The sequence below is a fragment of the Rousettus aegyptiacus genome, unplaced genomic scaffold, assembly GCF_014176215.1.
Source record: "Rousettus aegyptiacus isolate mRouAeg1 unplaced genomic scaffold, mRouAeg1.p scaffold_m13_p_1, whole genome shotgun sequence".
In the NCBI taxonomy this organism is placed as follows: Eukaryota; Metazoa; Chordata; class Mammalia; order Chiroptera; family Pteropodidae; genus Rousettus; species Rousettus aegyptiacus.
In genome coordinates, this window is record NW_023416284.1 from 158,754,590 (window position 1) to 158,779,317 (window position 24,728).

General features: G+C 33.4%; 1 protein-coding gene across 6 annotated transcripts in view; it reads left to right on the top strand.

Annotated features, from left to right (window-relative positions):
• Nucleotides 1–24,728, top strand: part of LAMA2 (laminin subunit alpha 2) — a 485,514-nt gene that overhangs the window by 106,129 nt on the left and 354,657 nt on the right. For all 6 annotated transcript variants that reach the window (XM_036217753.1, XM_036217800.1, XM_036217769.1 and 3 more), the window contains exons 2-3: nucleotides 14,150–14,320; nucleotides 18,175–18,287. In XM_036217753.1, the coding sequence (XP_036073646.1) occupies nucleotides 14,150–14,320; nucleotides 18,175–18,287 (284 nt within the window). The remainder of the gene's footprint in view (nucleotides 1–14,149; nucleotides 14,321–18,174; nucleotides 18,288–24,728) is intronic.

The following is a 24,728-nucleotide window of genomic DNA, read 5'->3' on the forward strand; positions in this document are numbered from 1 at the left end:
TGGGATATTAGGAAAGACATCTATCAATCAATCTAAATTCTGATTTATCAACCAAACCAACCTAATCCCAGAGAGAATTCAAAGAGACTCACAACAAAACACAGAAGATAGTTTTTGTTATTTTCTAAGACAGAAGATGAGAAACTACTCAGAAGATAGGGATTTGGGTTTAAGAAGACAATTAATACAATAAATTTAAAAAATATATATTATATATGTATACATATTATATATTATTATATATTATGTATTATGTATATATTATACATTATATGTTATATATTATATATTGTATATTATATGTGTGTGTGTGTGTGTGTGTGTGTGTGTGTGTGTGTGTGTATGTTTTAGCCCTTAATGAGAACATTCTCTCTGTGTTGTCAAGTCACCAAAATGATAATAGAAATGTATTTATGAGATTTTTTGTATGTTTTTGTTATGTTTTGCTTTTTTTTTTTCATATTTTACTCTTTTTATATTTTGACAAAAGGAAGTTTCCCACTTCTTCAGAACAGGTGCACAATTTATGTACTAAATTCTAAGATGAATTTCTCATTAGAGAACATTTTTGAGTACCTTTTATATGTTCAGCACTGGCCAGGCTCTGAGAATACAGTGACAGACAAAATAAACAGAACAAATGTGGTTTCTTCTGTAATGGAACTTCTTTTCCAGAAAGGAAGATAGATCTTGGATAAATGATTATTATATAAAATTACATAATGAAATCAGTGCTACACAGGAAAAGTACGATATAATTAGGAATTGCGATGGAGGATGCTTTAGAAAAGGTTAGGAAAGATCTCAGAAGAAATATGATGTAAGGAAGAAACATTTGTGAAAGATAGGAAAGTATAAAGAGTGGAGGAAAGTTTAGGAGCAAGGAAACTATTTAAAGGCAGAATTCTTTGAATGATATGAGAAGATATAAACCAGGATAATAATTTTGAATTTTAACCTAGATACAATTATTATCTATTGAAAAATTTTAAGAGAAATGACCCAATCAGATTTTGTTAAAATGGATTGAAGAAAGGCAAAGGGTAATGAGGAGTCCATTTAAGAGGCTATTGCAGTAATCCAGTTGTTAAATACTTATAACTTGGCTTCAAGTGTTGGCAGTGGCACTGGAGAGAAGCAGATGGACATGAAATTAATTTTGGAGTTAGTATAGTATTTAGTGATAGAATGGTGTTAACAAAGACTCCTAGATTTTTGTGTGGGACACCGGATGGGTAAAGTAAAATGTGTTGAGCTAGAGAGAACTCAAAAGTAGTTTATTTGAGATTCGTGTGTGCGTGCATCCGTGCGTGCGTGCGTGCGTGCGTGCGCGCGCGCGCACACGCGCGCATTGGAGTGCTGGAAATCATTTGTTCTGTTTTGGGTAGATTAAGTTTGAGACGCTCAAGAGGCATCTCAGTGGAGGTGTCAACCCAGCAGTTGGTAAGTAAGCCTGGAGCTTCTGAAAGATATCTGGCCTAGAGATATAATTTTGGAGTTGTTGACTATGCAGATAATTTGTAAATAGTTTAGGAGTGCATGAGATTATCTGGGGAGGAGAATAAATAAGAAAGTATCAGAGAGCATACCCCAAGGAGCACTAATCTAACTGATAAAAACAAAAGAAAAAGAGCAAAGTAAATGAATGTAACTTTCCTTTTTTTCCTTTTGTGTGGGCCTTTTAAACCAGTAGAAACACAATGTAAAACAGTGTTGTCGTGGCGGTTTTATTTCTTTCATCATGAGAGATAAGAAATTGTCTAGCAGTCCTTAAAGATCAGGGCCCATGGGGAACAGCATCTTTCCTGCTGCCATTGTATGCATCAAAGCTTACATGAGCTTTTTCTGATATTTTTCTTTGAGGGATGTAAATATAAATCTATGCTCCTTGCATAGCAATTAGCTTAGAGATTTATCATATTTTAATCTTTGTTTTTTGGACCGTTAGCAGGCACAAATTTTTCAATTTGTGGATTTCTTTATTGCAAACATCTCTGTTGTGGAGTAATTGCCAAATTAAGGCTATAATTTCATTTTCAGTGACTTAAAAGTATTTTGCATTTCTTCTCCTTTGCCTTTTTTACTTCTCATTTTGAGTTTTCAGGCAGACCTGCCAAAGAGACATTCAGTTTATAGACTTAGTTTTGGAAGCCAGGCAGAAGAAAGCAGATATCGAGCATATGTTCTGCTGATATTGATGAAATGAGGTTGGAAGAAGCTTGGAAGCAGTCTATATCTCCCCAGCTGCCGCCCCCTGGATGAATATTTTGGGTACTTTTATACTAGAACATTCTAAATAAGTGAACATTCTAAATAAATAATCTATAATAACTATTTTCTATCATACGATTCTGAAAACCTTTAGGATGAAAACCTTTAGTATTGTTCTTTAAGAGGAATATATAAAAAAAGAAGTTTGTAGATTCTAATTTTAATGGATAGTGGATAAGAGTGCCATACAAATTGTAAGGAGTGGAAATTCTGTGATTAGAGCAGTGCCTATCAGATAATACGAACTCAATAAATAATGGAAGTGGAAGTAGTGGGGACCTATATTTTGCAGGTACACATTTGAAATTAGATAAATAATTTAATATAATAAATAATTTAATATAGCCATAGAGATGGTATTTTTGCTATTTTTTGTTTTTCTTTTCCATTTCAAATTGATATTAATTTTTATATCTTTATCGAGAGGTAATGTGATCAACTTCAATTTCTCAAGCATAGGGTAGCTAGAGTGGGTTTCAAAAAAAATATTGGAGGAGTTTGAGGAAGTTTAAGTACAAATGGCTTACTTGAATTCACTGTTACAGAGACGCACTGTTATGTTCTTCTGGTGTATCTGTTAGTATTCTCACCAGAAATCTGGGTTATAATGGCAGTTAGTTTCTTATGCATATTTAAGTTTCAGGTCACTGCAAATTCCTGATGTAATCTTCCTTAATAAGATTAATGATGTTCTCTGTCAGAAATTTAATAAAATCTTATGTTGCTTGACTGAGCTAAGTGACTAAGATGCATTTGAGTTTATAGCCCTCAGAGTTCTTATTTTAGTCAGAATATCTGTTATGCAGAGTACATGTTGATATTCTATAAGCAAAATCTGATTAAGAGCTGTTGAAGTATGACTACATCTGATTTGTTTCTGATGACAATAAAAACACTTCAAGTTTCATCTTAATTTGTTTGGAAGAAACAGTAAAAATTTAAAAAATTCTACAGAGGAACATGTACTACTTCCTGTGATTAAAAAGGAAGAATGGAGATGAAACCAACCCAGAAGCCTCCCAAAATATCCTTTTTATTTTTTTTGGAAAGTGAAAGGGCAGAATTAAGCAACAGTAGAAGACAAATTTGAAAGGCCTGTAAACATGAGTTAGGACTTGAATACATGCTCTCCTTGTTGTTGTTTGCTTCTGAACAAATGGATTCAGCATTATTTTTTTCCAGTTTATAAGCATTGTGTCTGGATGGCTATTAGTTCAAATTGGACTGATTTTCTAGTTTTATAAAACTTTCGTCTACATTATAGATCAAGAGTATTAAGTTGCTTGCCGCAGTGCACAGCTGGAAGCCATTCTCTTCAGCAACATTTTGTTTTGTCCCATTTTTGTTTTATACTAATGTGTTTCTATGCATCCACATAGCTAAGGATTTCCACAGACAGGTATCTCCTTTTCTTCCATGACATGTTTTAGAACACTTTAAATCGGCAGGTTCTCTTTCGTCTTTCAAATACTGAAGCACTTGCAAACAACTCTGTTTGCTCACGTGAATATTTTTTAAAATGCTTCACGGACACAGAAGACTGAAATCGAAAGTTAGAAATATTCAAAGAGACAGCTCTCTCTATTCTTTTGAGAGGCGATAGGTGCTTAGCATGAACAAGCAGGATAAATATTGTGTACCAAGACTAGGATGACAGGAGAGAGACAGAGAGACAGAGACAGTGAAGGAGATATGAAATGTGTTGCTGTAAACAATACATAATAATTTTTAAGTTATTAAAAATCAAGTATATTGAAGAGAATTGTTTTATTGACTGATGACTTCCATTGGAAGTCTCCAATACCATATTTCAATTAATGAGGATCTTTACAAGCTGGACTATAGATGTTAACAAGCAAAATTATTTGCGAAATTAAAATCCATATGTTGTGTATACTGATATATAAGCATATGTATATCATATCTGACTATCGATAAAAATATTATAATACACTCAACACAGGAAATGAGTACAGATGCTCCACCATATTCATTTCATTTAATATTTAAAATGTTAAAAGCAAAGTATATTTATAAATTATTTTTGCCAGACTACATTAGAAAGATTTTCTTTAAAGACATGAGTTAGATCTGATGATTTACCAAACTTCACACATTTAAAGATAATCGAAATAAAGAGCATAACAACAACAACAACAACAAAACTAGAGGGACTTTCATCCTGAAACAGAATTTTTAGTGACACCGTAGCCACTTCTGATCATGATCATTGTATTAACATTGGGTCTTTGTGTAAGAAGTTGTGATTGTTCACTATTCTTCCTTCACATTTTATCTTAAAGATGTTTAAATGAACCAGCTGTATACATATTTATATACTTTGTCAATTATAATAAAATTATTCTCTCTTGATCTTCCTATTGTCACACTGTCGTGTGTGTGTGTGTGTGTGTGTGTGTGTGTGTGTGTGTGTCTGTGTGTGTCTGTGTGACTGTAGGGAGTTGTGCAATTATAACATATGATCTTTATTCCATCTGGCTTTTTTATCCTAAGCAACAGAAATCACTAATACTGTTTAGCAAAACATAACTTGTGGAATTGTTGGAAAGATTTGAAAACCAGGCTCAGGAGATGAGAGACATCAAGGCCATTCCTAGGTTTCACTGCCTGAATTATCTAGTCAGGGTCCTTTTGCAGACATTGCTGTCACCTCTTCCTCTCCTACCTCCAATGGCACTATTATCTCTGTCACTATCATAATCTTATTTTCCTTATCTTCCTAGTCCTGTACTTCAAGTTCTCAAGATTCAGAGCACTAGACCAAAGCCATACACACATGTTCAAATTGCAAAAGAAGGGGAGAAGAAAGATCTTCTTACACTTCCATACCAGGAGGCAGGGTACTGCATACTCTCAGTTCTAGATACAAGGCCAATTACACAATAATAGAAACGGACACTGGATGTCTGGATAGTCAAGAAATGATAAACGTCCACTATGTTTTTAAAATTATTTTTGCCAGACTACATTAGAAAGATTCAAAGATAATCTTTAAATCTTTTTTAAAAAATTATTTCACTGAGTTAGAGTACCAAAACAGAGTTCTGTATTTCGACTAAATAGAGTTTCTGCTTGGTTTAACGGCTTTTGTTTGCCAGATTTCTCTTCAGAAAGATTATACAAATTCATGTATTTTCATTCAATAAATTTAAATTTAAGTGCCTTTATAATCTAACTAGTATTATTCCTGTACTCAGTAATGCTATAGAGATCCCTATAAAAGATATTGAAGTTTTGATGTCAGTACTAAGTACTATGTAGACATCAAGAAAAACAACAAATTCTGTGTGGCAAAGTCAGGAAACACTTTCACAGTACGGGAGATATTGGAGCTGGGTCATGAACAACGATAGATGACCATATTAAAAAAGAAAACAAAATTCTGTGTAGAACACAGAAGATAATGGCATGATAAAGAATTTTCAAAGCACCTGGTTTATTTGTAAACAGTAAGATATCAGTACACTGGACATTTAGGAAGGCACGAAAGAAGAAACAGTTGAGTTCAGAGAGATACATGGGCGCCTCATTATAAATGTCCAGATTACCAAGGAGTTTGTTAGGCTTTAGGTGACAGGCAATCACAGAAATCTTTAAATAAGAAAGTGACATAATCAGACTTAATTTTTAGTCACATAATTTTTGTGGCAATGTGGAAGATGAATGGAAGTAGAGTCATACAGGAAGACTAGTTATGATGCCTTTGTAGTAGATGTACGGTAAGAAGTATATAGAAATATAAATAATAGATAGACGATAGATGGATAGATGATAGATAGATAGATAGGGCTTAACTGAAGAAAAAATTTGGAAGCAGAAAGCTTATAAAGGTGAGAAATAAGACATATGTGTCCTCGGAGTAACTTTTAACATTTTCTAGTGTCTGCGAAATAACATTTATTAATGTTGGTTTACATTCACCTACTTAGTAAGAATGTCAGAAATTTGAGGATAAAGATAACTGTGAATCAGTTACCAATATTTATATGGCTGTTCTTAATGAAGTCAGCCAGTAATAGAGATGAGCATGTGAAAGGGTAGATGTTTTGGATTTTTAAAAAAGAAGTTGTAATTCACAATGAAAGGGATTGACTTGTAAGTAGAGTGTGGAAGCCAGAAGAGGCTCTTTTTCTTCTTCCAGTAATTCCAGAATCCATTGGAGAAAGCCGCAGAAATGTCACATTGTCAGGAAATTAAGGCTTCAGTTACATTGAAAATATTGGAGTGCTTTCTTAAAGTGGAGAAATTTGGAAATAAATTATAGAACTTGTAAAACTGTGATGGAAGTTGGCCCATGAGTGTGCATAAGCAAAGGGAAAAGGAGAACTAGATGGCATAAAAGTCAGGAATGATGGAAGAGGTGAAAAGGATTTTCATTTACAGCAGGAGCGGAGCGAGATAGTGTGGATCTTTAATATTAAAATTAATTCTAATTCATTTGGAATTATAAGAATTGTGTTTGAAAACTAGCTGTGCCACTTAGGTTCTGGGAATTATTTTTTTCATTTGTAAATTTGCAACAAGGCTTTTTTGAACTGAATTCTTTTTGCTACCAGACAACAACCTTCTAGTTCATTACCTAAAGAAACATTACCTGGAGCTTAAGGAACCATTCTGAATTGTGCCACACAACAGATCACTTACTAATATCATAGATATATTTGTCTCTAATTCGCTTAACATTTTTCAAGACAACACTTATGTATTAAATATGATTTTAAGTCAAAGTTCTTATGAAATAGAACTGGAAAGCTGTACAAGGAAAATAGAACCACCTGCTTATTGCTTACCTGCAGGTGTCTTGAAGAGACTTCCAGCTGTTTTGTTAATCCAGTGCTTTTTTTTTTGCTTTGTTCTTCTGATTCTGAATGGGACTGAAAATGTAGTTTTCCTTTATCGTATCCAAAAAAACTTTTTTTCACATTTGATTTAAGAAATGTCAATTTAATATTTTATTGTTACTGACATTGACAATTTATAAAAGCCAATGAATAAGATAAATCATATACATGAATGTGCATTTTATATATATACACAGATATATACTTATATACATGTATATTGCTACAGATTTTTTGCCAAATTTTATTTAAACAAATTTTTCTGCATGCAGAAAGTTGAAAGAATCATACAGTAAACACCCATCTACTCAGCATCTAGCTTTTAAAATTAGCATCTTGCTGTATTTGCTTTATTATATATCAACCCATCTGTACATAACTAATCTGTCTTAAATTTTGATTCATTGCAAACTTCATGCCTATGCATGTCATCATGAATATCATTAACTAGACTTCAGTAATGATTTACTTCTTTTTTAAGGGAAAATTTACCTACAGTGAAATGTTCAAGTCCTCACCTGATGTAACATTTATTCATAAAGTATAATATTCATGTTTTAACAAATGTATACACCTGTATAGTGCAAACTCCTATTAGAATATTCGCATTACCCCAGAAATTTACTTTATGCCTCTTTCCAGTCTCTACTCCTAAAGTCAACCATTTTTTTTTCTGTTATTTTCCCATTGGATTAGGTTTACCTGATCTAAAAGCTCATATAAATGAATAATAGAGTGTGCACTTTTTTTTTTTGGTAAAGCTTCTTTTATTTGTCATGAGTTTTGGATTCATTTTGTTGTTGCATGTATCAGTATCGGTGTTTCATTTTAATGTGGAATAGTGTTCCATTATATGACTATACCACAGTTTCTGAATTAATTCTCTCATTAATGAAAACCTGGGCTGTTTTCACACTTGGCTACTATGAGAAAAGCTTCTATGGACATTCTTAGATAAGTTTTTTCATGAACATGTACTTGGATACTTACCCCAAAATAAAATTTTAGGGTCCTGAAGGTAGGCCTAGGCTTAAACTTATTTAATAAAAATGCCTGTTTTCTAAAGAAGTTGTACTAATTTACATCCCTGATAGCAATGGAGTAGAGTTCCAGTTGCTTTACAAACTTTTAAACATTTAGTGTTGTCAGTCTTTTCAATATGGAACCACTTAACGTAAAGCATAACCTTGCAAATATATAGGTCCATTTACCAAGATCCCTACACCCACTATTCCTTTGTTATAATTGTCATATGCATTACATCAACATACATTGGACCCCCACTCAATGCAATGTTATAATTTTTTTTCTTTAAACATTGATATGTATTTAAAGAACTTAGGAAAAAAGTCAATTGATTTATATTCATTTTACATACACTTTTTTGTTATCTCCAATTTCTATTAATCCCATGCAATGTTTTTTTCTTATTCTAGATGATGCATTTTTTAGTTCCAGTATTCGTATTTGGTATTTTGGGGTAGCTTTTGTTCCTCTGCTAAAATTTCTTATTTGTCTTTTCATTATAAGCCTTTATTGAGTGTGTCCTTGATCATAGTTGTACAACCTGCTTAAAAATTTCTGTGTGTTAATTTCAACATCAGTCTTGGTCTCCATTCACTATTTCTCCCCTAAGAATGAGTGACATTTTATTGTTTCTTTGTATGTCTAATATATTACTTTACATTATATTATATTAATTAATTACATTCTGGATGTTGTGAATGATACCTTGTAGAGACTTGGGATTCTGTTTTGTTTTTCTGAATAGTCATTCATCTTTCATTTTTGTGTTATATCAGTCGGTTAACTTTTCTGGACTCCAATTCTGAGCTCTTATTTCACCTGTGGAATACAGCTGTGATCTCTGTTATAGCTCCAGCTGGGGTACTTGGAATCTGCCTATGGCATATGTAGGTTTGTCATCAATGAAAAATTTGGAAAGAGTTTATACACATATTTTGAGAATTCCTTTCTGTGGCTTTCTCCCTTCCAGTATTTTCTTCACATCATAGCACTTGTGGTTGTTCTCAGTTTTGTCCTCTGGTTCTTCAAGAAAGTTTAAAAAAAAAAAAAGAATAAAAATGTGAGTTTCTATTTGAGTTTTAAGCTACCTTGCATGGTGCAGCCTGGGGCACTTCCAATACCTCCCTTCTTCTGAGCATACACATTTCTCCTACTTTACCTGCTTTGAGTTGTTCTCCAGTATCTTAAGATATTTAGAGTTTTAAAAAACATACGTTTAGTTCATAATTCATAGCTGTTTTCAGTGAGAGGTTTGATCCAATAGTAGCTACTCCACAATTACTAAAAGTAGAATCTCCATATGCAGAATTTTAAAAATGCTTCTGTCATTTGAAAACCAGAATATGAGATTTTGAGAATGCAGATAATCAAAATCACATAAACTTGTATGAACATACCATAGGATTTGGGAAAGCATGTATAGTATAAAAACATACAAATAAAAACAAAATTTGGTGAATTTTCTGAATATTTACCATATTGTAGCAAAACTTTTATTCTTCATATGCTATAGACTTTGCCTTTTTCCAGATCATCTATTTACTAAATGTATATATTACAGAACACAATATATTATTCTCTATATAATATACATATTATAATCTTTAATAAAAATATATAATATATAAAGAATAAATATTATTTGTGTTTTGCTCAACTTTATTCCTTAAGCTACAAATCCAAATAAATTAATTAGTCTAGCTACTATTCAGGAAAAAAAATCAATTATAATTGTATGAATAATGATGACTGGCTTTTATGTCATTAACATTATATGGCCTCAAATTGAATTAAGAGGCTACAAGTCAATACTCCACAAAGGTTCATCAGCTTTTTGTACTTCATTTATACTTTCAATGTTTATGTAATCTTAACCAAGTAACTCATATTGAATATGGCAATAAATATTGCTCTGCTACTTTTGAATAGGAATAAGTAGGTATAGACTAATAGATTTAACATATAATGAAAATTGGCTGTAATCTATAATACAACCTGCTGAAGATTCAATAAAAGCTCAGATATTGACCTACTCTTCAAAGTGGTCATTAGCAACTAATTGGGAACCTTCCCTGACAAATATACTTTACCGATTTTTAAAAATAAACAACAAAATAACTGATAAAATTTCAAAAGGCAACTCTTTCCTGACCACAAAATGAGGCAACTAAATTGCGAAAATGTTAATTTTGAGTACATGATCAATAAGTATAACAGAAACAAATCAATAGAAAGAACCAAAAAATAATAAATATAAATTTCAGTAATTCCTTTATGAGTAAAAATATTTTATACAGCAACAAAGGGGTGGGAGCTGGGAAAGTATTTCTTTTATTAAATATGTAAATTGATGAGCTTTGCTCATAAGAATAAGTCTGAGTTAAAGAGCTGAGTTCAAATTTTAGTTGTCACTCTCATTCATTCACAACTTTGTGCATACCTTCTCTGAGCTGCACTTTCTTTATTTGTAAAATGGGACTAATAAAGTCTACGCAATAAGGTTACTGGAGGCTATATCATATTATTTAATGAATATGAAGTAGTTGTTGAATCAATGTTACTTCCATGCCTGTAATAATTTTGTAGCCATGTTATTTTGCTCACAAAGTATTCATTTAATTTTATGGAAACTTGTAATATGATTCAATTCTATATTTTTAGAACACATAATAAACAGTAAAATAGTGTTCATCAGCCATTTTCCCCTTTTTGACTCTTCCATAATTACTTAGATCTGACAAGCTACAGGCCTGGCCAACTCAGATTAAGTCCCACAGAGATGCAGTGCAGCAGGACATAGGGATTTTTATTCATACCTACAAAACAGAACCCAAGGTCAGGGTCAAGGTTAGACTAGTCAGAAGTGAGGGAGGAGACAAAGATCACAGACTAAACTGACAGTGTTCCTAGTATAGTTGTAGAGATGGCTCTTGTCTGGGACGGTATTTGTGTAAGTAATCTGGCTTTATTTGAAGGGGCTAGAAGAGGCTTAGCTACCTAAATTCATCCTGCAGGCCAGCAAGATGAGAGGTAAAGTTTGGCCTCTTAAAAATAGGGTTCCTGATATACCTTTCCCTTCTTACTATTTTTTTTCACACTATAAATTAAAATTGTGAAAACCCAGGGAAAATCTTACTAAAATTACTAACAATGACAAATAGGCAGTGGCTTGTGTTTATGTGTGTGTGTGTGTGTGTGTGTGTGTGTGTGTGTGTATATATGAACCATTATGGATACTTTGGTGCAATCTATATGTATCTTTATCCGTGTCTATATATACATACATATATATATATATATATATGTATACACACACATACATACATATGCACACACAAACACACAATCACATAATCTAAGAGGTTAGAACAATTACAAATTCAAGTACTATCTCAATCACTCAGCATATGTAAGCTATCAGGATCAAGTCTGTTCTCATATGCTATTCTCTGTGCCTGGTTATGTTTGCTTTTTCCTTCTTTTCTCTACCAAGCAAACTTCTATTTCTCCTTCAAGATTTAGCTCAAGATCACTTCTCATGATAAGCTCATCAAATGGTATTTTCATTCCCAAATCTTTTATGATACCTGGAATAATATATGTTCAGCACATATTTGATGAAATAATAGTAATTGTACAGTTAAATGCAAAATGCTAATGAATTACAGAAAACTATATAGACAAACCTTATTTATTTAAGCATATGTTGTTTACCAACCAAGAGAATAAAATGCCTGAGGTAGAGAGGGAATGCTCTGGAGACAACCAAATTATTTCTAAATTTGTAACCTGACAAAGTTCACAAAATTTAAGTTGTGTCCAATAAGCCATGTATACACAGGTAAAACTAAAAAATAAATTAATAAAAAAATAAATAATATTTGTATAGTAGTGTACCTTTTATAAACCACTCTACATTTCCTTATGAAATAAAAAACAATATTTTGAATGGTTAATATTTTTCTGACCAATAATCATATTAACTGACTTCATATCACATTGACAGAATATCTCATTAAGTGAGAGCTAAAGCATAGAGATGATGTGGGGGCCTGAGGGAAAAAAATTTGTCAGGAGTAATGAATGAGATAGTGACTACAATGAAGTAAAAATGTAAGCTCTGAACTACTGGAAAACACAGGAAAATCAAATACCTGTTAGCTGGAGAAAAGCGCAAGACAGGAGGGCTATTGGGTGTGTGGGGGGCACTGGATTGGAACAGCAGAATAAGAGGGATTTAATGAGCTATGATTGAGGGGAAGGAGGGAAAAGAGAGAATATTGTCTGGAGGCAGCTCTTTGGGAGACCATGAGAGAGACTGGGGTGAGGATTGAGGTGTTTTCTATTATGACTCCATCTACCTCTTTGAAAGTTTGATAGTGATTATAGTAGAGATTCAAATTATTTAGAATTATTTTTATTTGCTCTACTATTGTTTCTTCGTGGCAGTTCTAAGGTTAACCAGGACTACAAATTAACACTAAGTTTATGTAGGTTTCACATGACGTTTGTAGAGACCGTGCAGTATAGTGATTAAGAGGATAGACTGGGGCCAGCTTGTTTGCACTCAGATAACAGCTATGCTACTTGCTAGCTGTCATTCTGGAGATGTTACTGAACATGCTAATAAAACAGGGGTAATAGTAGTGTGTAGCTCATATGGATGTTGTGTGTAGCAAATTAGTCCAGGCAGACGTACGATGTTAGAACAATTTCTGACAGAATAGTGCCTGGCACTTTATAAACATTTGCTAATGCTAAATACAGTTATCATCATCATCATCATCATCATCATCATCACCATCAATATTATTGTTATTCAGAAGAGGCACCAGAACTTTTATGAGGCCAGTCTTTATAATTCATTTTAAAAATATAATGAGTGTTTACACTATACCAAGAATGTGTTAAATTTTGAAGATGAGACAGAAAACACTTATGAACTCAAAACTCTAGGGATCTCAGAAAAACATCAGGACATAAGATTTAGCCAGTAAAGGACTTTTTGTCAGAGGTTAAATCGATATAGACCTACTTGGCATGTGTATAAAACAGAGACCATCCAGGTGCTCAGCATGTTTCTTACCTAAATTGAGTCAAATTATTTATAATCTCAAATGTACTTTCTCCAAAATGAATTTTTCAGTTAGAGAGTAACTTCTGATAAGTGACTTTACTATATTGTCATTGAAAAAGAGTTCTACTAAATATAAATATTAGACATGTATGAAGCAGAATTGCAGTAAGTCATAGAAAATAAAGAGCCTGAGTCGGCCTCTCCTATGGAATGAAGGACCCCACAGCCCTGCACTGAAACTGGACTCTGAGGTTGTTTCTGAGCAAGCTACTTTTATTTTATCTAGGAAATAATTTATGTTATATGATCATAGATTACTATGATTACTTGTTTCTGGTAAGATATTGCTGTATAATATGGCCATGTAGCACAAAAGGAAGTAAAAAATGATTTTCCAAAATACTTTATCATTTCCTATCTTCTCCAATCTGGATATAAAGGAGTTATAATAAACACTTATGTTAAGTGATAATTGGAGCGTAAAAATGACCATGAAAAACATATATACATAGTTGTGTGAAGTTTTTACATATGAATGTAGTTTACTACTAAATATCAAATAGCTGAAATGGAAGATGAAAGATTCAATAAGACTTTTCCCAATAACATGAACAGAAGATTTTTAAAAAGTGTTTATTAGAGAAAAGACCTTTCCAATTAAGTATTAGAGATTAATAAATTAGAAAGATATCTCTAGATACCATATTAAAGACCCAGAAAGGAAAAGTTTTCATTTGATACCACATGATATTGATTTATTATACTAAAGTCAGATATTTATCACTGATTATTTCATTTTGATTTATTTAATGCTCCGAAAAATACCCTACCTTAATTTTATTTTAAAATGGAGCAAAATTATACCTTATTGTTTGTGGTCTACACACCTTCATTTGTCCATTTTATTTTTCAGGTTTATTTCCTGCTGTCTTGAATCTTGCTTCTAATGCTCTCATCACCACAAATGCAACATGTGGAGAAAAAGGACCTGAAATGTATTGCAAGTTGGTAGAGCATGTGCCTGGGCAGCCCGTGAGGAACCCCCAATGTCGAATTTGCAATCAAAACAGCAGTAATCCATATCGTATGTATTTTAATATATGTTTGTTTATAGCCCTGGGCAGGATTTGTAAATGAGAGATTTGAAGCCAATTTGCATTAAAGTGAAAGCACTTATGATCTCCGAATTTCCTAGAACTTTTCCTCCACTGTGAGATTCTTTACCATTCTTCTCCATCACTTGACAGACATCACTGGGGTTCCTTATATATACCAGGTGCAGTGCTTGAGGATGGTTTTCAAGCTGAAGACCCGTGATGGTCATTAGGTTTACTTCTCAAGAATAATAGTTATTAATTTAGGCTTTAGTCATTCATTGGTCACTTATGTGCCAGGTACTATGCTGGGGATCCAACAGGAATAGGGTATGGTCTCTGGCTTCTACTAATAAAGAAATGGGCAAAAAGCATACTTTTGACATATAGTGTGGTAAGTACAAAGGAAAGAATTAGCATAGGGGTCTGAGGCAGAGAGAGAATGATCACAAATTCAGTCTTGGTGTAAATGAAGCTTTGCCAGATGAAGTGCTGTCTAAGCCGAGATCCAAGAACAAGTTTGAGCAGAGCAGGTAAGACGTAGAGAGAAGGAAGAGAAAAGGAATAACAAGAAGAGAGATCAGAATAAGACAGAAAGCTTCACTTGCTCTGAGAAATACAAGTAGTTAGGGATGGCTAGAACTGATATATCGGACTTATTCAAGTAGCATCTCAATACCTGCTACTACCAATGCATTGTACTGAAGCATAATGTCAAATCATACAGGCCCTTGACTTAGGGATTTGGAGGGGAAAATGAGAGAAACAGAAAAGTAAACTTCAGAAGATAAAAGACTGATGGACCATAAACTTTGGGTTCATTAAGGAAAAAGATGAAGCTTGATCGAGAGAAACTGTCATTGGTTCAAGAACTGGTGGCCTTGCTGATTTCCTAAAGAACGCAACAAAGCCTGGAGTCATGGAAATGATCGGGGGCAGTGGTGGACAGGTGGTTGGGAGTGAGTAGATGTGTATTTAGGATGAAGGAGGAAGAGAGCGATAGTTAAAGTATATAAAATAATGTGTATGTCTGTGTGTATGCATGTATACATGTACATCTGTGTGTGTGTGTATGTATATAAACATAAATACATATACTTATAGTTCCTGCCTACAAGTAAAATATTAGGGTAAGCATGGGTTCGATGTAGATGTAGAAAGCAATTAAACAAATATTCCAAACAATAAACTCAGGACTCTAACACTTGGTACATATTATAAATGATGTAAAATTTCTAAGAAGAAACATCAGTGAGAACTGAAATAACAAGAGAAAATTTCAAGGAGGTTGTCAGATTTATATTGGCACTAAAAAGCTAAATTACCTAAGATAATAGGGGAAGGCATTCTAGAAAAGGAGAAAAAGGAAGAAATATGAGTGATCTTAAAAGACAAGATGGAGGGAAGATGCAATGATTGGAGTGGGGAAAAAATTGAGTGGAATAAAAGTCTAGCACTAATAAATATATTTTGGTAAAAGTTGGAGCAACAGATGACAAAATTCCACAAATTCAGAGAACAACAGCTAGAAGGTCTGTATGTAATTACTATACAAAGAAAAAGAAACTTGAACTTTCTGTTAGTAGACTGTGCTTCCCAATGAAAAAGTAGCAATTTGAAAGGTTTCTTTCATCACGATTTCCTCACCAGTTTTCAGATGCAGTTAGCTTTGGATTGGCTTGTATAGCTATCCCTGTTAAGGATAAGTTTCTGTCTCCTTTGAAATAAGGGAAGTATGCCAGCAATTAATCAGTTTTTGTAAATTAATTATGATTAAACTTTTATAATGGGGATTATGGTTAATTGTTTATTCATCTCCCAGTCTTCCTTTCTGTGAATAATTTTCATATCAATTTGACCTGAGGTGGTAGATATCAACATTTCCAATTAGACAGCTCCCCTCACAATTGCTTAAGAGCCATGAATTTAATTTTGAAATGTGGTTGTGTGTCTGTGTGTTTATATCACATATTAAATCCACAACTGTAAAGAAGATGTGAGATGTTTAGGGAATGTTTGCTGTGATATTTATTTTTCTTCAGAAGCAGTACCAGTAATATTTCATTTATAGGTTCTGAGTCCTAATGGACCAATTTCAGCACCCACTCACATCACCAAGGGCATCTACTTGATATTTAGTTATGCTTCTTATATTTGTCATCATGATAAAGACCTGACACCTTCAACAGAACAAGTTAACTAGCGTTAATTATTTAATATATTCAGCAATTTTATTTTTTATTAATGAGATAGGATACCTCATCACAGTGGACTGCTATGATAAGACAGGAGAAAACAAAGTCCATGTTTAGATGAATTAAATAATTTATTAATAAAAATCAATTTTTTTTCTGTCCTATAATTCATATTACCATAAGCATCTCATTAGTACACATGACTGGGTTACTAAATTGTGTAGACAAATCAAGAGTCCATGGTTATTCTTCACAGTGATATGGTTTGTTCATTTTTTGAAGTATTCCTTCAATTTACAAAAAAAAAAAAAAAAAAAAAAAGGCCGTGTTCTAATCTACAAGGTTATTAGGTCATTCATTTGAAACATCTTCCCAGAGAATTAGTTTTATAAAAGTTCTCAAGACTGAAACCCATAGGCATCCGTCATTCATGAAGAAGAGTAGCAGGGAAGCTAACCCCCACTTCGTTTACATTTCTGTGGGAAAATATGCCGACTTCCAAGTGAGAGGTTAGGAAGTTAAGTACCCTTCATGCAGCCCTGGGAATAGAAATAGGATCATCCCACAACTTCCATGCCTGCTGTTCTCACCCATGCATAAACTGGGCTTGTTCAGAGGAGGAGAAAAGGAATAGAATTTGTGGGAAATGAGAAGCACCAATGACTGAGAACCAAGATGGAACAAGGGTGTAGGCAGCCCTGAGGTAATGGCTGATGTTGTGAGATGCATGGAACTTAGTTGGAGGAGATGAGGAATCTGTGAGATCTGAAGATTGTAAGAAGGAAGGAAGTATAAGAGAGGACTGTGGGGTAAGGGAACAGTGATTGTCCACATCTCCTACTTTCTATCTTCAATCTCCCTTTTTTCTCACAAAAAGTCCTGTTCTCATCTGTCTTGAGCAAAGGCAAGGAAAGATCTATGTTTTGTTGGCAGGATGCAGTTTCGTATGCCATTCTTTCCTTGCTTGCCATTATTGTCCCGACTCCTCCACTGAGTTAGTGATTATGAGGACAGGCGAATAAATGATGGATGGGAGGTTTCGAGTATATTTCATTATTTTAAATAGTGGCAGAAAGTTGGCAAGTTAGGAACTGACTGCAAAAGGCCTCATAGGATGGATTTGACAGCGTTTTTTTTTTTTTTATTAAAACCAGCTACATATTGAATTGCCCAAGTATTGATAATAATGAATGTGTCAAAAGGACAAATCTTCAAGTAACTTTAAACCACAATTCAGAATTTTGTTTCCATTAACAAAGTTGATGGCATACTAGAGCCACTTCAACAGTAGATGTTTTCTTCTTTGAATGATTGACACATCAATTAGATTTCAATATTATTTCTTTACACTTAATTTCTGTGGTTATCATTAAAGTTGCCCATTTTAGTTGATAGCCAGACTACCGAGCAACTTCTCTTATAGCCTAAGCGTTTCACCATTTTGCACTACCTTGTGGCATGCTGTGAAAAAGTTAGCATTAAATAAATTCTGTTGAAGGTAGGAATTGCTCTCTCTTTATATTATTTTAATGTTTGATAGTCACATGATGATGGTTTTGTGTTAGTTTTACTTTTTTTTCTTTAAATAAACAGTTGTATATTTATTATATGATCTTTTCTCCTTTCATATGCTGCTGCTGATTCAATAGAGAGACATCCGATTACGAATGCTATTGATGGAAAGAACACTTGGTGGCAGAGTCCCAGTATTAAGAATGGAATTGAATACCATTATGTGACCATTACACTGGATTTACAGCAGGTAAATGCCTCTTTTTTGTGTGTTTGTTTTTTTCGTGTGTGTTTCTCACTTCTAAATTGTATCTTGGATTTGCCATTGGTGTAATTCTTGGGTGAAAAGCTACTCCTTCTTATCACCCTCCATTGTATTCTTGATACAATGAACAAAGGGGCCTATTCATTTAGTATACTGTTGTATTAAACTATCTGGCATTTATTTCTAAAGCACAACTAAAATGAATTCACAGAAAGAGTTTACTGCTGAATTAAGAGCCGATTCTGTTTTGACTAAGAGTCAATAAGGAAAATACAGATCAACAAAATTTTACATAGAGAAAATATAACAGTGCCATTTTTAAGTTTTCCTCATGGTATGTGTCCGGAAAGGTTGTTGGATAATAAGGATTTGGAGAAAATTGCCTCTTATTACTAAGAGTTGAGCAAGCTGTGACATTGATTATTAAATTAAACCTGGGCCACTAAATGAGATAATAATCCTTGTAGTTGTATAAAATTAATGCTGAAACTAAAGAGTTTGTGTTGCATAGGCCTGGGTGCCTTCTACACTTAATTTCTTTCTTTCTTTTTTTTTTGTTCTAAATATTTAGGTCAGGCTGACATTATTAATCAAGACTCACCATTATTCCAACACTTTTAGGCTTGCAAATAGCATGGAATCTGGAAAAATGTTCCCATAGTTTTCTGCTGTTCCGAATTCAAAAGCTTATTTAATTGACTGAAGCCTGAGACTGGAGACATTGAAGTTAGACTTCACTAACTCAGCCTGTTTTTTCTCTCATTCCCTGGAATCATCATGGGAAAGACTCTTACCACTCCTCTCTGGCCCAGTGGAGATAGAGTGGCAGAGTTTGGGGTTAGTGAAGAGGAAATGGTCAAGATAGTTACTGACAGAAACTGTACACTATACAGGTTATGTTTCCAAAGGTGCCTATAGTAGAGGGGAACACCAGCAGTCGGGGTTAGCCACCATCTCAGAGGACCAGATAAGCACCAGGCATTTCCAAAATGGATAATGTTTGTAATCACTATAGGAGTACAACCTTCTGCTTTAGGGTTTCAGACCATTTTGGCCAGGGTGCACACATTCAGGAATTGCAAAGAGCTGGCTGGTGGGTCTCACAGCAGACCCTTTTTCCACCCATCTGGAGCTCCTTAGGACCTGAGCAACTAGGTAGCACCTAGGGCTCAGTGCTTCAGCTAAATCAGCAGCTAACATGGATTTATTTCCATCCATGCTAGCAGCTGACTGTCAGCCTTGAGTTAAAGATATTTCTCAGGAAATCTCAGAGCACTATCAGGAAATAGCAGGTCAAACTACCACACTGATCAATCATGCTTTAGGTCAGTGAAATCTTGTGCATAAATTCCTTGCAAATTCTACCTTCAAAATGGGCTTCGTTTCTCTCCTGATGAAGTCACAGCAGTTCTCCTCCTTTATGTAGTCATTGAAAGTTGACCTTCCCAATCAGGAGTGAATCTGTTGTCTATTGCCTCAGGTCCTTTTCTGTGAAAGGGAAACAATAAATAGGGATGGTTAATGGCTCTGGTTTATTCTCTACTTATTCTTTTAGATTGCTTATGGAGCCGAAGGGTCAGTTATTGATATAATTTGCACAAATCACTTATATTACCCTTTGAGCTCAACCACAATGGTGCATGGTACCATAGATGGTACAATCACAAGTTTTTACTAAATCATTTCTATCTATCATACCTACCTATCATTATTAATTCAAGAGGTCAAAGACTTCACCTGAAATGGTCATTTTATTCAATGACCATTTATAATTTTCTTAGTTTGCTTTGTATCCCCACGCACCCCACATGATATCTCAGGAATTAGGTGGATTTGTTCTTGCTGCTTCCAATTAGTTTAATGGCCTTAAGATGAGTGAATACTGAAGACAACTTTCTGATATAGTTCAGCCTTCATAAAAAGTAGCAGCATTCTGTTTATAATACAGGTCTACCTAACTCCAAAGTCTAGAATATACCCAGTGGAAGTACTCCTGTGATATGACCTCATATGCTCCTTTATGCCAGGATGGTGCCCATTTATGTCAGCTCTCCCCTACTTCCTGTAAATTAACGCACTCCATGTTCAAGAAAAGGGGAACACAATCTATAAAATAAAATAAATCTTATTTCTGCTTGACTCAGATTTTAATTTAGTTAATGATTTAATGATGTTAAAAGTAAAGTAGGTTTGTAATCAGGTTTTATAATGGAATTCCTCAGAAAGGAAGGAGCTTTAGATCTTTTATTTGACTTTAGATTTTGGAGTAACAAACTATGGAACAGTATCACAAAACTTACTCAGCTAAAGAGTAAAGCTGCAGGGACACATAATTTAATGCATTAGCAACAGAGAAAATGTGGACATCCTTATTTTTTCATTTACTTCTCACAATAAACCTATGAGGCAGCTAGTATTATTATCCGTATTTAATAGTCGAAGACCACAGAGACTTAGAAAAGCTAAGTGACTTGGCCTTTTTAACAAAGTTTATTGTGGGCAGGGCTCGAATTTCAACCTGAGTAGTGTGAATTCAGACCCCAGACTATACCAGTATTTCCTAAACTGGAATCTGAAGACCTACCCTAGGGAGCTCATGAGAATTTTTAGTATATAAATTCCAGAGGTCAATACTATGGGTTCAAGAAATGCCACACCATGGTCTCTTGATTTCGATGGGAGAATATAGCAAACATCTGTTTTGTTGCAAAATAGGAGACTAGATCTCTCATTTTCTTGCACACTTTAGTATGCTTCTAATATAGCATACTTGTCTTTTATACTTACAGCATGAAGGATTAATAATTATTTGGCATAATATGAACTATTATCCAACTGAGAGTTGGGCAGAAGTTTTGCAATGAATAGGTAAATATCACTAAATGTTTGCCATTAATGCAGTAAGAGGTTTGACCATTAGTTCTCCTATATATTTTGAGAAGTATGAATTTTAATAAATGACAATTTATCTTTTGTTGTTGATATATACTCAGCTCCTCTGTTTTTTAATTATAAACAACCCCCACTGGATTTTCTTGATTAAATCATTACAGATTACATTGGGACATTTCCTTTACATTTTAACATTCAAAATGAGTGCTAAAAATACATAACAAGTTATTGAGAAGAAAGTAGCTACCTATTTTATAAATTGATTTCTTTAAGATTTTTATTACTAAAGGATTATTCATTTTCCCCAGTTGTATTATTTATTCACAGCATATATATCTTGAGCAAATGATTTAATCATGCTGTGCCCCAACTACTAGACTAGCAAAATAAATATTATAATATCATGCCAAGAAATTTGAAATAATAAAAATAGCAATATAACTAAATTCCATCTGGCAATTATAGCTTTTGTAATGTTGTAGTATAGGCAGAAAATTGTAGTTTAACTATTCTAGCGATGTATATGTAAAAACTCATTCTGATGGCAAAGAAAATATGCATCAATTTATAAGACAATAATAGGGACTTGGAGGTTAACAGAGAGTCCAAAACATTCCATTTTAGTTCTCTTCCAACTGGATTTTCACCACAATATGTACTATGATATCTGATCCAATTTTATGCCCTTTTAAATCTGGCCATTTTCTCAGGCCTACCCTTCAATTTATTTAGGAAGAAAGCTGATTAGTAAATGGGGTAAAACACAGAGGGGCAGCTTTTCAATAGACTTTGTTAATAAATATTGATGTTATATTCTTTCCGTGTGATGCAGGTATGGCATAAATTAAATATATTCATATGTATTAATTCCCTTCATTGCAATAAACATTTCTCTTTTCTTCCTGGTTTATCCCCAAAACCAAAAATGTGTTTATCGAGATTGTCTTGCAGTTTCAGAGATGAATTTCCACATATTCTTGGCCAGTAAATATTTTATTTACTGACCTCATAGAAACATATTTAGTGAGATAGGTTAACAATTTTAAATGAGAACTATGTTTTGGAAGGATGTTGACTTAGCATTTCTATGCAAATATTATGATACTTTTAGAATCTATATGAATAGTATAGAAGCATTTTTTCCTAGAGCCTTGAACCACTAATGTAATGATAGAATCTCTGTAATAGTAAAGCATGAACTACATTGAGGTATTTCAATGTATTACGATTTTTATATATCCAAAATTTATTTTGTTTAAACATAGTAAGGAAAATCAAATTTGTAATCTTGAAGATAGATTATTATTTTCTTATATCACCCTTTCTTCTTACTTATTCCCATTGAAAAAATCTGTCTATAGTTTAGAGGGCATAATTAGCTTCACTTATTGAATAATGAAAAAATTGTGATTGATACAATTCATAATTAATCATTCAATAGGTATAAAGTAGTATAAATAATATCCCTACATTTAATATCTTACTATCTAAATAAGGAGAGAAGACATATACATGCACTGTATTAAAAAGCCACACAAGACTGAAATTGTCCCAGTTTAAATATGCTTTTATTCAACAGAGTCTATTTGATGTAAGGATTTCCTTTTCGGAGACATCTTCATTAAGACCTTAGCCCATGGCATGGTGATTAGATGTTTATTTTCCTATAGTCCCACTAGACTGTGAACTCTTAAAGTTAGAGGTCTTTGATTATTTATATTTATCATAATGCTCAGCATGTAGTAGGAACTCAGCAGATTTGATGAAAGAATGGTGCATGGCTACTCTTCAAAACACTAAATTTTTTCTTTGGTACTAATTGGGTGATTCTAAATTGATGAATCCAAAACTAACTATAGAGGAGATTATAATCTATACATTCAAAATGTCCTGTATGAATACATCTTGTTTAGTATAGCAGAATATAATTGAAATCATATTTTTTTTATCTGCTTTAATTTTTTGTTTGTTTGTTTGTTTTACAATCATTGATTCAATGTCACAGGTAGGATCAGTAGTTAATTCAAAAATATATTCTCCCTCTAAATGAATCTGTGCTGACCTTTTAATCATTAATAAAGGTGGCAACCAGCCTTAGTGTCTATATTGTACAGAACATTAGTTCTAATTATCTTCCCTTCTCTCTATTTTTAATACTGTAGTCGCATTGATCTTAGTACAAAATCAGAACACATCACTCCTTCTACCAAAACTCTCTAATGGCTTCCCAATGTACTCAGTGGGACAAGCACCATGACATACAAAGAATTACAGAATCGTACCTCCACCGTCTTTCATCTTTGACTTCATCTCCCCTCTTCAGTTGCCCAGCTGGCTACCTCATTGGCTCATGAAGGCTCTATTCCTACTGTTCCTGCCTCAAGGCCTTTGTACTTGCTTTTCCTTCTGTCTGGAATTATTTTCCCCAATTTTCATGAAGCCTTTCCTTCACTTCCTTTGGGTTTTTATTCAAGTGTCACCTTAGCAAGGACCTCCCTGATAATCCTATTTAAAATTGTAAACCCCTGCCTACTTCCGAATCTACTTCCCTGCTTTATTTTTCTCCATAAAATATATTTGCTAATTTGCACTGTATATTTTGCTATTTATGTTAAATGCTGTTTACCTTGCTTTTCTAAATGCAATTTTCATGAGCGTGGAGATCCTTGCCTGTTTTTAATTGCCACATTCTAAGCAGTTAGAGTAGTGCCCAACATATAAGAGGCATTGGATAAATTTATGGTAAATGAATAAATGACTGAACAAATGAACAATACAAAACATTAATCCATAATGTAAGACTCTTATTCAAGCTAAGAATTGAACAAAAGGTGAAATAATCTCATTGTATTTGTGATAAAAACTGCTATGCATTTTTTAACTTATGAATTTTCCTTTAAGTCTCAGGTTGAATAATAAAAAGTAAATTTTCTCACTAGTTCTTAATATGTTGTAAATTTTGGTTATATTTGTCCTTCTCTGTGTGACTTTATTACATTTAAAGTTTTATTTGGGAAAAGCGGATTTTAATCAATTTACATCCTCTTTTGAAACAAAGAAGTCTAGGACTGTATTTTCTTTTAATTGATATTTTGTTATTTCCTAGTGGAAAAAAAATAGATGTAAAAAAGGGGGAAAAGGCCACTCTGATGCTGTTTAAACTAGAGTGTAGACTTAGGATATTACGTATTTTGATATAAAACACTGATTAATTCTAACAAAATTATGAACATGTAGGTATTTTGGAGATGTAGGTTCTATTTCAAATAGTGTCAAGATAATTGCCCTAGAAGATAATGCTTAAAACCAGGACATAAATTAGAGAATTGTTATTTAAAAACAGAAATAAAAGTACAAAGGAAGATCTATTAAAAATCTATGGGAAAATACCCATTAATGTTTTGATATCATACTACTTCTGTTATGGAAAATCTGAACAGCACTACCTAAAAAGACAAAATGTGGGCTATTTTTCACAACTATCTGATGGCTTCCACACATAAAACACAACTGTGTTACATTATATAGGTGGAA